The sequence below is a fragment of the Dendrobates tinctorius genome, unplaced genomic scaffold, assembly GCF_039654945.1.
Source record: "Dendrobates tinctorius isolate UK_male_01 unplaced genomic scaffold, ASM3965494v1 ptg000032l, whole genome shotgun sequence".
NCBI lineage: Eukaryota > Metazoa > Chordata > Amphibia > Anura > Dendrobatidae > Dendrobates > Dendrobates tinctorius.
The window spans coordinates 7,499,547-7,514,230 of record NW_027361700.1 but is presented as its reverse complement, the minus strand read 5'-3'; the positions used below and the strand labels follow the sequence as shown (position 1 = coordinate 7,514,230).

Below are 14,684 nucleotides of genomic sequence, written 5' to 3'. Positions count from 1 at the left end.
CTTATTCCGGTCACCTCTGCATTAGATCAGGACAGAGGTGGTAGACTGGCGCTCTCATCCTATCTATGGCATTCTTACTCCGGTCACTTCTGCATTAGCTCAGGACAGAGGTGGTAGACTGGCGCTCTCATCCCATCTATGGCATTGTTACTCCAGTCACTTCTGCATTAGATCAGGACAGGTTCCCAATAACTGCCATTCACGCACGCAGCCTGGCAGATACCTGTAGGCCTAATGTCACCAACCCCGCTACCCTCTTCATGCAGAAGGGAGTGCGCACCGTTACCACATTAATATTAGAACCAGGCACATGAATACGTTGACACTGCGCATTCTAGTTGCTTACCATTGGGCTCGTCGTAAATACGCCTTGATATACGTTTCGTCCAGTTTTATTGCATTCGTACAATCATCTATGGCCTCGTCCAGTTTCTTGAGCTGTAGAGATCACATCATATAGATTTATATTCGGTGCAATAATTGGATTTAAGATTAAACATTAAAGGGTTTTTTCCGAGAACAAAGTACATTTTAATCCGTAGATCTTGGAATAATACTACCTTCCATAATTAGATGTGCTAAAAATAATGTTTCTGTGCTGAGAAAATCTTATAAATTGTGCCCCTGCTGTGCACTGTGTAATGGCCGGGTCTGATCGTACAGGAACATGATCTGGTCACACCAGAGCTCCTGGGCAGGGAGGAAGTGAAAGAGTATACAGACAGGACAGCACAGAATTACAGATGCTTTCTGTGAGGTAAAACATTTTGTTGCCCGTTTTTTAGCACATGAGCATTTATCACATTTTATAACAAGAAAAAAGCAGCTGTGATCCCACACTATAATGTCTATACACTTCTGCTTCCTCCCCTGCCCAGGAGCTGTAGTATGATCAGACCATGTACCTGAACGGTCAGACACAGCGATTACACAGTACACAGCAGGGGCACAGTTATAAGACTATCTCCGCACAGGAACATTTTTTTTTTTAAACACATACAATCATAGATTTATTTTTTTATCAAAAATCTATTGATTTAAATGTACATTATTTTGTGGGACAATCCCTTTAACGCCATCATTACTATTTAAATGGGACCCCTTGAGAAAGCAGTGTTATTTATCACGTGAAACGTGTCATTTGTTCTCCTTTCTGTAAAATCTTCGGTGTATTCTGGCACGATGGGTAGGAATTTTTACCTTTGACTGTACTATTGGAGAATAAGGTGTCAGTTATTGAGGAACATGTTTTTACAGATAAGTATATATACACCCACCTGTGCATGTTTACCTCATACATTAGTTTTATAGATGTATACACTGCTGGTTACCCCACTACCTGTCTTTTTTATGTTATTGTTTTCTAATTGTTCACTTAAATCTGTGTAACGAATAAATATACTCTTTAGCCTTTAAACTCCAGTTTTCCTCCATTTTTATGCCATGCTTTAAGAAGTGGCCTTTTCAATATATTTTTTGCATAGTTGAGGCAAAATTCCATGGCTGAACTTGAAATAAACATGGATTTTTGTGATAAACTCACCGTAAAATCCTTTTCTTCGAGACACTCATTGGGGGACACAGGTACTGTGGGTGTATGCTACCGCCGCCTGGAGGCTGACACTAAGTGAAAAAAAGAGGTTAGCTCCTCCTCCGCCATATACACCTTCGCCCCGATTGCAGGCAGAAACCACGTTAGTGCAAAAGCAGTAGGAGAACAACAAAAATCAGCCTTAATGCAGATAACATGTCTAGAAAAGAACCACCCTAATATCAACAAAAATGCACATTAATTAAATAAACAAGAGCCAACTGGTTATCAGGGTGGGTGCTGTGTCCCCCAATGAGCGTCTCGGAGAAAAGGATTCTATGGTGAGTTTATCACAAAAATCCATGTTCTCATTCGCCTCATTGGGGGACACAGGTACTGTGGGACGTCCTAAAGCAGTCCCTGGGTGGGAAGTTGACTCACCGATCCAAGCTACATGCACCTTCTGTCTTAAGGTGCACCACCGCTGCTTGGAGAATCCTACCTAGGGTCGCATCCACTGAAGCCTGAGTATGGATATTGTAGTGTTTGTCAAACGTGTGCAGGCTGGACCAGGTTGCTGCCTTGTAAACCTGTTCCATCGAAGCCTGGTGCCGAAGCGTCCAAGAGGCGCCCACTGCCCGAGTAGAGTGTGCTCTGATCCCTGCTGGAACCGGCGCACCCCTGATGTGGTAGGCCTCCTTAATAGTCAGACAGATCCACCTGGCTAAGGTCAATTTTGAGGCTGCAAGTCCCTTCCTGCGTCCCTCAGGGAGCACGAACAGCGTCTGTCTGCCGAAAGGGTGCCGTCCGTGACACGTACCTCCTGAGGGCTCTTACCAGGTCCAATGTGTGAAGAGCCTTTTCCACGCGGTGTACCGGTGCTGGACAAAGTGAAGGCAAGACAATATCCTCATTAATGTGAAACGAGGAAACGACCTTCGGCAGAAAGGGGGGAGCTGGTCTGAGGACCACCTTATCCTTGTAGAAGGTGAGAAACGGTGCTCGGCAGGACAGGGCCGCCAGCTCCGAGACTCACCTGATGGAAGTTATGGCTACAAGGAATACAACCTTCCAGGAGAGGTACGACAAATGGAGCTTCCTGCAGAACACTTAGGACCAGGTTAAGGTCCCAGGCGTCCAGGGGCGCCCTATAGGGAGGTAGCAAGTGGGAGACTCCCTGGATGAAAGTTTTCACCTGCATATTTGTAGCAATTCTGTGCTGGAAAAGGATGGCTAAAGCCGATATATGTCTCCTAAGGGAGCTCGGGGCCAACCCTGAGTCTAAGCCAGACTGGAGAAAGGCCAAGATGTTGGGAATAGAGGATCCAGAGGAGAATAACCGCGGTCTCGACACCAAGCAAAGAAAACCTTCCAGGTGTGATGGTAAATTCTCGCTGAGGTAGGCTTCCGGGCACTAACCATTGTAGCGACCTCACGCCCAAACCCCGCCTGGGTCAGAATCCAAGATTCAACGGCCATGCCGTCAAACACAGGGCCCCTGAGCTCGGGTGGAAGATCGGGCCCTGGAACAGTAGATCTGGGCGCTCTGGGAGTCGCCAAGGAACGTCGGCGAGCAGCTGCACTACGTCTGCGTACCATGCTCGACGGGGCCAGCAGAATTGCTGGAACCCCTTCTGTCTTGATTTTCTTGATGACCCTCGGAAGTAGTGGCAGCAGGGGGGAACAAGTATGGGAGGCGAAACTGGTTCCATGGCAGAACCAAAGCATCCACGGCGACCGCCTGTGGGTCCCGGTACCGAACGACAAACCTGGGTATCTTGGCGTTCACCCTGGAGGCCATCAGGTCCACACAGTTGGCAAATCTGCTGGAAGACCTCGGGGTGCAGTGACCATTCCCCGAATGCAATACCCTGCTGGCTGAGGAAGTCCGCCACCCAGTTTTCTACACCCGGGATCTGGACCGCCGATATCACCGAATGGTTCCTCTCGGCCCAGTGAAGAACGTGCCCTACCTCGCGCATGGTTGCTCTGCTGCGGGTGCTCCCTTGATGATTTATGTAAGCCACTGCCGTGGCATTGTCTGATTGAATCCGGATGGGGGGGCCTGCTAGAAGGTGTTGAAACTATTGCAGAGCCAGCCAGACCGCTCGTATTTCCAACAAGCTGATTGGGAGGCGTGCCTCCCGTTGCGACCATTGTCCCTGGGTAGTGTGGTGGCGAAAAATGGCTCCCCAGCCGAGGAGGCTGGAGTCGGTTGTGACTACTAACCACTCGTCTGGGGGAAATGGTTTCCCCTGAAGCAGGGAGGAACTGGCTGTCCACCACTCGAGCGACTGCCTGACCTGAGAGGCTAACCGGCACCGGTGATCGAGCGTGAATGGTTTCTTGTCCCAGGATGACAAGAGGGCGTGCTGCAGGGGGCGAAGATGAAATTGGGCGAACGGAACCGCTTCCATTGCTGCCACCATTTTTCCTAGTATCCTCATCCCGAAACGAATGGTGTGAGGGACTGGTTGGAGAAGTGTCCGGACTCCCTGCCGGAGCGCTAGGGCTTTGTCTCGAGGGAGAAATACTAACCCTCGGCAGGTGTCGAAGGTCATCCTAAAAAAGAAATTTTCTGGGCTGGGACAAGGGATGATTTCTTCATGTTGACTAACCACCCTAAGTGGGAAAGGGTAGCGAGCGTGATGCTGACACTCTCCTCGCATGCCCGAAACAAAGGGGCCTTGACCAAGAGGCCGTCTAAGTACGGCAAGACGACTATGCCCCGAGAGTGCAAGATGGCCATGACGACTGCCATGACTTTTGTGAACACTCTGGAGGCGGTGGCTAGCCCGAAGGGCGGCACTGCAAACTGTAAATGTAGGCCACTGATGGCGAAGCGTAGAAACCTCTGATGCGGAGGAAAAATGGGTATGTGCAGGTAGGCGTCCTGGATGTCGATAGAGGCCAAGTATTCTCTCTGTCCCATGGCCGATATAACTGAACGGAGAGACTCCATTCGGAAATGTCTGATCCTGTTGAATTTGTTCAGGAGTTTCAGGTCCAAAACAGGCCTGACGGTCCCATCCTTTTTGGGGACCGCGAATAGTTTGGTTTCGAAGCCATGAGCCCTCTCGTGCTCCGGCACAGGGATAATGACTCCGCTGTGCTGGAGTGACTCGATGGCTCCTAGCAACGCCCTTGTCCGGTCTCCCCTTTGGGAAGACGGGAAAGAAAGAATTGCTTTGGGGGGTACCTGACAAACTATCTTGTACCCCGAGGACACCAGCTCTGTCACCCATAAGTTGTGTGCTACGGTGACCCAGACGTGGCGAAACCAGAGTAGGCGGCCGCCTACTTTGCTGATGTCGCCTAAAAAATGCTTCGAGTCATTTGGCTGAGGATCTTTGGGACCTGGTTCCCCTCGATTTGGGCTGGCGAGCACGCATCCTCCCCAACGGGATGGCTCTATATGAGACCTGTCAATCCCTATCCTGGTTGGAGCAACCTGGAGCGGCAGAGCTGGCCGCTGTAGTCCACCCGGGGTTGCGAAAGGCCCGAAACCGTGCCTGAAACTGGTGGCGAAACGGCGGCTTGACCCTTTGTTGAGGGAGAAAACTGCTCTTTCCCCTGTGGCATCGGAGATGAGCTGGTCTAATTTTTCTCCGAATAGGCGGCCACACTGATAAGGCATCAATGACTTCTTGGAGGTTGAAACGGCCCGCCATGTCCTTAACCATAGGGCTCTGTTAATGGAAATTGCATTTGCGGCCGCAAGCGCCGTGCAATTGGCGGCATCCAAAGAAGCATTGATTAAGTAGTCCCCAGCCATAGCGATCTGACTCGCGATCTATGATACCTCGGCAGGTAGGCCCCTATCCTGCAAGGCTCTGTTCAATGATTCTGACCAAGAAATCATGGCCTTGGCTACCCACGTTGCCACGAACGAGGGAGAGAGTGCTGATCCTGATGCTTCAAACACTGAGTGAGTCAAGCTCTCTAGGAGACGATTAGTGGGATCCTTAATAAAAGAACCACTAGGTACAGATAGTATTAAGTTACGTACCGGTAACGGTATTTTTCGGAAGACCATGACAGCACCACGAGAGAGGGGATCCGCCCTTCAGGAACAGGAAACCTACAGATACAAAAGGGCGGCACCTCTCCCACGCATCAGTCGGTTTACAGAGCTTGAGAGGCTACCATGGTTAGTGGCACAGCATATATACAATCTATATATCCAATTTACAATTTATATACAAATCTCCCACATAAGGTAAATCCGTGAAACAATCTTCTAAAAGGAGTGCACACCTATACGTGAACAAGGGAGGGAACTAAGGGTGCTGTCATGGGCTTCCGAAAAATACAGTTACCGGTACGTAACTTAATACTTTATTCGGACTCCCATGACAGCACCACGAGAAAATTACAGAGATGTAAACTAACTTAGGGAGGGATTACAGCCTGCAGCACCCTTAGCCCAAAGGTGAGATCCGAGGAGGCACCCATATCTAACCGATAGTGGTTAAAAAAGGTGGAAGGAGATGACCAGGTGGCCGCCTTACATATCTGGTCAATTGACACTCCAGATTTCTCTGCCCAAGATGACGCCATGGCACGAGTGGAATGCGCCCTCAGATTCTGTGGAGCCGGACCGCCACCTGTAGTAGGCAAGAGCGACAGCCTCCCTAATCCACTTTGCCAACGTGCATCTTGATACCCTAAACCCTTTCTTAAAACCTTGGAAGGATAGAAACAATGCGTTCTCTTTCCTCCAAGGATCAGTAGCTGATATATATTTTAGTAGGCATCTTTTAACATCTAACGCATGAAGCTTCTGCTCTTTAGGGTTGGTAGGATTAGGGAGGAAGGAAGGGAGAACTCTCTCGTGTCCTGTGAAAGTGTGACGCTACCTTGGGCAAGTATACCGGGTCCGGTTTTAGGATTACTCTATCCTGTAAGAACTCTGTATAAGGGGGCAACCTGGAAAGTGCCTGTATATCACTTATTCTACGTGCGGATGTTATTGCTACCAAAAAAGCTGTCTTAAGGAATATAACCTTTAGCGAGGCCAAATCTAGAGGTTCGAATGGCTTCTCTGTCATAGCTGTAAGGTCTAAATTTAAGTCCCATGGTATACATTTATCCCTGTGTATGGGTCTAGATCTAGTAGCCGCTTTGATGAATCTGGCCACCCAATAGTTTCTGTCAATATCACAGGTAAATAGGGCCCTCAAGGCTGAAACCTGTACTTTTAAGGTACTTGTGGAAAGACCCAATTCGAGACCCCTCTGGAGGAATTCTAGAATCTGTTTTGTGGGTATTCCATCCCGGATATTAAACTCAGAGGTGGACAGGAATCACCTCCAGGTTCTAGCATAGATATTTGCAGTAGTTTGCTTCCTGCTTTTCAGGAGGGTATCAATAAAATTTTTGGAGAAACCTCTATTCTTCAACAGTGCCCTCTCAAACACCACACCGTCAAATGGAGTCCCGCTACTTGTGGATGGTTGATTGGCCCCTGGTAGAGGAGATCCGGAAGGTTCGGCAGTACCCAGGGATCGCATACTGACATGGTACTCAACCATGCGAACCAGGTCCTTCTGGGCCAGAATGGGGCAATTAATATGACCCTTGCTCAATCTTCCCTGATCTTTCTTACTACCAGAGGTAAGAGGCTTAATGGTGGAAAGGCATATGCCAGAGAGAAGTCCCATTTTATCAGGAAGGCGTCCACTGCCAGTGGATTTTCCCTAGGGTTCAGAGAGCGGAATGTTTTTTCCTTTCTGCTTTCTTTGCTGGCAAAGAGGTCTACCTCCGGCTGACCCCATTTACGGACAATCTGGTTGTAAATGTCCGTGTTTAAAGCCCATTCTCCTTGCCTTAGGGCCCTGGGGCTTAGAAAGTCTGCCTTCATGTTGTCTTTCCCTCTGATGTGGAGCGCAGTTAAAGATTGAAAATTTTCCTCGGCTATCTGAAAAACACGTTCCATTATCCGCATCAGGGCCTCGGAGCGTGTTCCCCCTTGGTGGTTGATATAGGCTACTGCTACGTGGTTGTCCGAGAGAATCCTCACATGATGACCCTGTAGGTAACATAATGAGTTTTTTAACTGCCAACTCAATCGCCAACAGTTCCCTCTGGTTAGATGAGGTTTCAGTTTCGGAGTCCCAATGTCCCTGCACCACTATGTCCCCCATATGGGCCCCCCAACCCAAGGGGCTAGCATCTGTGGTTATTATGCGGGTTATCTGCGTCACCCAGGGCACCCCTGAGGATAAGTTATTGTCATCAAGCCACCATCTAAGAGATGTAAGAGTCAAAGGGCTCAAAGATACCTGACCCTGTAGAGACCACTCTAAGGCCCTGCTGCTAACTAGGACGTCTCTCTGAAGGGATCTAGTGTGCCCTAATTGTGCCCTCCTGACTGCTGGGATACATGAGGTCAGAGAGCCTAACAGACATGGCTTGCCTGAGGGTCATGGAGGATTTATTAATTGCCCGAAGTACCTGCTGTTGTATATGTTCTAACTTATCTGATGGCAGAAGACACTGCTGAGGTCTCTGAATTTAAACAGTAATCCTAGGAACTTTTGGACTCTTAGGGGCTGAAATCGGGATTTCTCGTAATTTATTATCCATCCGAGACTCTCTAGTCTGGATTTAGCCTTCTCTATCTGGGATAGACAATGGTCCACCAAATTCCCCACAATCAAAAAATCGTCTAAGTACGGGACAATCAAGATATCAGCAAATGAGCCATGACTTCGGCCACTATCTTCGTAAATACCCGGAGCGCTGCTGAAAGATCAAAAGGAAGAGCTCTAAACTGAAAATGAAGGATTAGACCGTCCATTGAAACCGCCACTCTCAGGAACTGCTGGAAGTCTGCGTGGATAGGCAGATGATAGTTCCCGTCTTTCAAATCCACGACTGCCATAAAACACCCTTCAAACAACATCTTTATTGCTGACTGATGGATTCCATCTTAAAGGTGCGATTAACCAAAAACTCATTGAGGGAACGTAAATTAATAATGGTTCTAAATGATTTATCTGGCTTTTGGCTCAGGAACAAGGGAGAGTAGAAACCTCTACCTCTCTCAGGACCTTTTTCAGGCACAGACCCAAGATTTCTGCTTCTAAAGCAGCTTGTTCAAGAGGCGAAGATCTTAAGGGAGTTGGTTTAAAGGTATCCCGCGGAACATAACTAAACTCCAACTTGAGTCCGGTGGATATTACGTTCCGCACCCAGTCACTGTTGGTGATCTGCAACCATGCCGGGAGGAAGGCTGACAGTCTACCCCCCACGGGAATTGCTAGTCATTGGCCCGGTTTCTTTCGCTCTCTTGACGAACGACTGAACATGAAGCCTGTACCTCTTTCTCCTTCTATCCTCCCATCTGGGACGGTCTCTATTAGGTGAAGGATTGCGCCTTCTCCCCTGACCGAATTTCCTTCTATTGAACGGACGTCAGTAGGATGCGGACCACAGATTAGGGAACTTTTTCTTATCGTCCCCGGCTTTCTCAAGCAACTCATCCAGGACTGCTCCGAACAAATATTCCCCTTCACACGGGATAGTGCAGAGCTTTGACCTGGATTGAATGTCTCCCTGCCAGTACTTTAGCCACAGGGCTCTACGAGCCGCATTAGAGAGTCCTGCTGCCCTGGCGGCCATTCTCACCGCATCAGCAGAGGCCACCGCTAGGAAGGCTGCGGCCTCCTGGATTACTGGTAGGGCACCAAGAATTGTCTGTCTAGACATCCCTTGTTTCAACTGAGACTGATCTAACCAGATCATCATGGACCTGGCCGTACATGTTGAGGCTACTGTTGGTCTTAAAGAACCGGATGCCATCTCCCAGGTACCTTTAAGGAACGTATCTGCCTTCCTATCTAGAGGATCTTTAAGGGTCCCCATGTCCTCGAAAGGTAGTGAGGATCTTTTTGATGCCTTTGCGATTGCCGCATCTAATTTAGGGGCCTTGTCCCAAGTGTTCACCGCCGGATCATCGAAGGGGTATCTACGTTTGAGGGCTGGTGGTAGCAAACCCCTCTTATCTGTTTTTTCCATTCTCTACGGATTAGATCTTGAATCTTTTCGTTCAAGGGGAAGACCCTTCGCTTTCTCTGCTCCAGCCCCCCGAACATGACATCCTGCATGGATAATTGAGGTTTAGGCTCCTCCACTTCCATTGTTCCTCTCACCGCCTTTACCAGCTTGTCCACCCGGTCAAGAGGCAGACAAAACCGGCCAGAATCCTCTTCCTCCGAGGAGGATGAGACATGGGAGTCCTTACTTCTCCATTCTACCGAGGACTCCACAGGGTCCCCACCCCTTAAGCTCTCCGGTTGGGACAGCGATTTCAGGGTTTCTCTCATCTCTGCCCTGACTATGTCCTTTAAGCTTGCAGCTATTACGGGTGATTCTTCCACCACTGTCTGCTGGATACAGGGGGGACACAACCTTTTGGGGCATGAATCCGGTAATGGGCATGCACAAAGTGCGCGGAAAAGCGGCCCGACAGGAGGTGCATGCAGCGTATAGGAATGTGTGCGTCTTCACTTTTCCGGCCATACTGTATCTGCCAGGCCTCAATACTGCCCTGTTGGGGGGGGCACTCCTCGATTACACGCAGAGTGGCTCTAGGGTTGGGGTGCATCACTTATCCCCAGTCCTGTGTCCCCACGTGTCTTGGACGTGCCGAGCGCTGCTCCTCTGAAAAACACGCGTGCCTCAGCTGCGGGCAGGCCGTCGGAAGAAGCGTCCTGCCGGTTCTTCCGGTTGCGGCCTAGCCCTGCTCTGAAGCCGGGGGCTCGATTCATTCGGCGCCAGCCCAGGCAACGGGGGGCGGGCCGCCAGAAGTGACGCGGAGAGGGGAGGCGGGACTTCCGCCCGCGGCCTAGCACCGGCCGAAGCCGTGGGCTGGATTTTTAGCATCTGCCCGCGTCGGGATGGGGGGAGTGGGCCGCCGACCACCCTGAGGAAGCGTAGCCGGACGTCAGGACACGCCGCCATGCGCACCAGGTGGGGAAAGGGGACTACCTTCGCCCGACCGAACGAGGCTAAGGGCTCCAGCCCTGTGGACGCTGCTGCAGGAGCCCTCCAAGGCCATCCCCTCCGTGACGACGCTTCCAGTTCAGGTAGAAGGGAGTGGAGCCACATTCAGGACAGTGCAGGCACCCTGGCTCCATCGTTCCTTACCCGGGATGAGGAGAGGGACCGGCCGCCTTGCAGCACTGCAGTCTAGCATTGTTGGAGCAGTGGGGGCCGCACGGACTATGCTTGTGCCTCTGTACAGCCCATGGTTTGAATACCTAGGGGTGGTCAGGGCTCAGTCCGGCATCGTGTCCCGCGTTGCGGGAGAGGATACGTGGAGGCGACACTCGCACGTGCTCGCCCGTTGATGGTTTGGGAAATCGGACCCTTTCGATAGGGTCCGTTGCCCCTGTCTTATCTTCATGGAAGGTAAAAAATAAGAAAAAAAGTCTGGGGAAAAAAGACCAGACATGTCCCACGTTGCGGGAGAGGATACCTGGAGGCGATACTCGCACGTGCTCGCCCGTTGTTGGTTTGGGGAGATCGGACCCTTTCAATAGGGTCTGTCGCCCCTGTCTCATCTTCATAGAAAAAGGGAAAGAAAAAAAAAAAAAGTCTGGAGAAAAAACAGACGTGTGTGCCTCCAACAGACACTAAGCATGAACTGGTTTCCGTCTGCAATCGGGGCGAGGGTGTATACGGCGGAGGTGGAGCTAACTTCTTTTTTTTCCACTTAGTGTCAGCCTCCAGGCGGCGGTAGCATACACCCACAGTACCTGTGTCCCCCAATGAGGCGAAGGAGAAAAATGTACCTGGTTAAATGTTTTTTTTTCCTATTTAAAAGGGGTTGTCTGGCCTTTGGTCATCAATATCAGATGGGTGGGGGTCCAATATCGGGCACCCCAGCGATCAACTGCTTTAGGGCTCCTATTCAATTGCTCCATACTGTTTTCTGGCTCTGTTCACCATTTACATCCAGCCAGCACTGAAAATAGCTGATGGGTGGGAATGCTGTGTGTCGGACCCCCACCAATCTGATATTGATATCAGTATCTCTCATAAGGCCAGACAACTTTATAGGTACAAGAACAATGGCAAAAAGAAGGAACAAGTCATTTCCTTAGTTGTTTGCTTATGTAGTGTAATTGTAAAGAGGTGGAGGGGACCCTCATGTGCCTACTGTCTCCTGAACGCTGTTCACATGTGTCATCTCAATGTTCTTAATATGTACTGTGTATATGTTAAAGGGAACCTGTCACCTTCTTTTTCAGCTATAAGCTGCAACCACTGCCTTTCGGGGCTTGTCTACAGCATTCTGTAATGCTGTAGATAAGCCCCCCAATCCAATCTGAAAGATAAGAAAAACAAGTTTTATTAGGGTATGTGCACATGCTGCGGAATGCTCTGCGGATTTGGCTGCACGGATTTTCCAAAATCCGCAGGTAAATCTGCGGATTAGCCTGCGGTTTTTCATCTCCACAATGGAGGAGATGGCAAACCGCAGCGGAATCCGCAGAAAGAATTAACATGTCAATTCTTTCTGCAGTTTTGAAACCGCGGAAAATTCCGCAGCATCTGCACAGCGTTTTTTTTTCTCCATAGGATATTATGCTACTGTACACCGCAGCAAAAACTGCTGCGGATCCGCAGTGGCCAAATCCGCTGCGGAGCCGCAGCAGAATCCGCAGCGTGTGCACACAGCCTTATACTCACCCGGGGTCTGACCTTTCCTAGCCCCTGCACACTGCAGTACTTGGCCCTGCCCTCAACAGGGCAGATCACTGCGCCTGCACAGGAGGAGCCACAACACAAAGCAAGGAACATGACGACATCGCATGAAGATGGGAGGCACCGGACCCGGACCTGCGACACCCATCGGACCGGACAGCCCCCGGGTGAGTATAATAAAACTTGTTTTTCTTACCTTTCAGGTTAGATCGGGGGCTTATCTACAGCATTCTAGAATGCTGTAGATAAGCCCCGAAAAGACACTGGCTACAGCGTATAGCTGAAAAAGGAGATGACAGATTCCATTTAAGGATTAGGGATAGAAGTAAGAGTAGAGTAATAGTGGGGGTAGAATACAGGGGGACACATTAGAGATAGAGAATAGGATAGATAATAGTATCAGTTTAGGCATAGGCAGCAACGGGTTAAGCAAATGGGAGGGGTCACAGAGCAGCCCAGGACAGGTTATATGAGTAGTGGAGCAGACAGTGGTTGGCTGTGGGGATAAGTCTGCTACGGCAGTAAGGGGTCCCAAGCGGAGAAGAATGCAGTTGGGCACCAGCTCAACAGGACTATCCCCAAGAAGGATCCGAGGTCTAATATCAGGGCGAGAGCAGGTGAGATGGGCGTTCCCAGCACTTTTCCCAATTGGAACCGGACGAGGGACTGATAGGGGGCTGGTGACTTGGAAGGCACAAACTATCCAAAGAGACTGCCCGGAAGGCAGGGAAAAGTAAGGCACGGACAGAACAGAGTCTGGCTAGAGGTACGGCTGTGAACGCCGGGAGGAAAGAAAGGTTACAGAAGGAATAGAGCCTGCCCGGAAGGCAGGGAAAGTACAGGATACGTGGCTCTGTGTGAATTGTGCTGCCAAGTTGATGAGTGCCCTTTTGAAGTTGATGAGTGCCCTTTTGATAAGTTGAACTGTTGGAAAAAGACCAACTCCAGAGTGTTTTGTGGAACTGGGAAATCAGGAATCGGAGTGACAGAACTGGAAGGAACCCTGACAGTAACCGTGAGTGTTCTGCTGCATGTGCAGCAAAAAGGACACTGTATTTCATCTGTGGGGCGCCAGGGTGTGGGAACCGTACAGCCCATTGCCACGACTACCACTCTGGCCGTCTAACATAGTGACGTACTGTTATACATGAGTGGGTTAATTGGGGTACTTTACCCAATGCCCATAGCAAGGACAAAGCAGAAAGAAGCAACACATCATTGTGGCAGTGGAACAAACAGACTAGCAGGTAATTCGACAACTTTTCTGCTATTTTAACAGGTATTTAGAATAGACATTAGAGTGGGAATATAGACGGAATATCCCGTATATTCCTAGATATGTCAGCAGTTGTGCATAATGTTACCATATACAATCCAGAACACACTGACCACGTTGGCAACACGAGTCCGGTCTACAGCTTACCTTCGCATTGACAGTGCCACGATTACAATACAATTTGGCATTTGTTTTGATATTATTGGGGTCTATGCTGAGAGCTTCTGAGTAAAGTCTGTAGGCCAAGTCATAGTTTCCTTCTTTAAACGCCTGGTTGCCTTCTTCTTTCTTGGCTTTTAAGGCCTTGGCATTCTGAAACAAGCAAAGATAGTGCTACGTTACAGCATGAAAAGCTTTTAGAGGAACGCAGTCTCACGGCCATAGTAATAGCCCAACAACCCTGATGGTATTCATGATCCCAAGGGTTGGCACCCAATGCGCCGGTTTCCTTCATCTGTACACCAACATCCAATCTAGTAATGAAATACATGCAGATTTTGGTGAACATTTCACCCTTTGCATTGCAGAAGGTGAAATCAATTGAGAAAATCTATGTAACATCCAAAAAAATTAGAGAATCCAGAGTGCCCTCAATTTTTTTTTTTTTTACAACCTTCTGGATTTGATGAGTGGATTATGCTATGAAAATCTACAGCATTCTGTAGCACGTGTATTCCTCCTCCCCAAAAAAAACAGAATTGTGTGTAGTCACACCTCCGCTAGATGTATATTCATCCAAAGTCCAGATTAAAAAGAATTATACACTGAGAGGTTATATTATCTGCTTTTCCAGTGTGCATTCTGCCCAAGTAGAGAGGACGCAACTGGCAAAGCAGAAGAATGTAAAGCCTAAAAAGTGTACATTTTCACGGCACATACCCTGCAGGCTAATCGCGCTTTCTGGTGATCCGGGAACATTTTTAGAGCCTGCACAAAAAACTGTACAGCCTTCTCAATACAGTCTTCATAGTATAGACACAGACCCCGCACATACAGTGCATCAGCATTTGTAGAGTCCATCCGTAAGATGTCGCTAAAAAAAATAAAGAAAAAATAAACAAATCAGATTAGAAAAAAAAAAACATTTTGCATAGTGTTCAACTAAACCTACTGTAATTTGTGAAATATTCACTATTAAAGGGGTTGTCCGGACCAAATTGA

The 14,684-nt window shown here is 49.0% G+C and overlaps 1 protein-coding gene across 1 annotated transcript in view; it reads right to left on the bottom strand.

Moving 5' to 3' along the window:
- The window catches only part of DNAJC7 (DnaJ heat shock protein family (Hsp40) member C7), a 64,240-nt gene that overhangs the window by 9,925 nt on the left and 39,631 nt on the right, over positions 1-14,684 (bottom strand). Inside the window, exons 7-9 of the mRNA XM_073572364.1 lie at positions 14,403-14,556; positions 13,671-13,835; positions 347-438 (exon numbers count right to left, since the gene is read on the bottom strand). Coding sequence (XP_073428465.1) covers positions 347-438; positions 13,671-13,835; positions 14,403-14,556 — 411 coding nt within the window. The remainder of the gene's footprint in view (positions 1-346; positions 439-13,670; positions 13,836-14,402; positions 14,557-14,684) is intronic.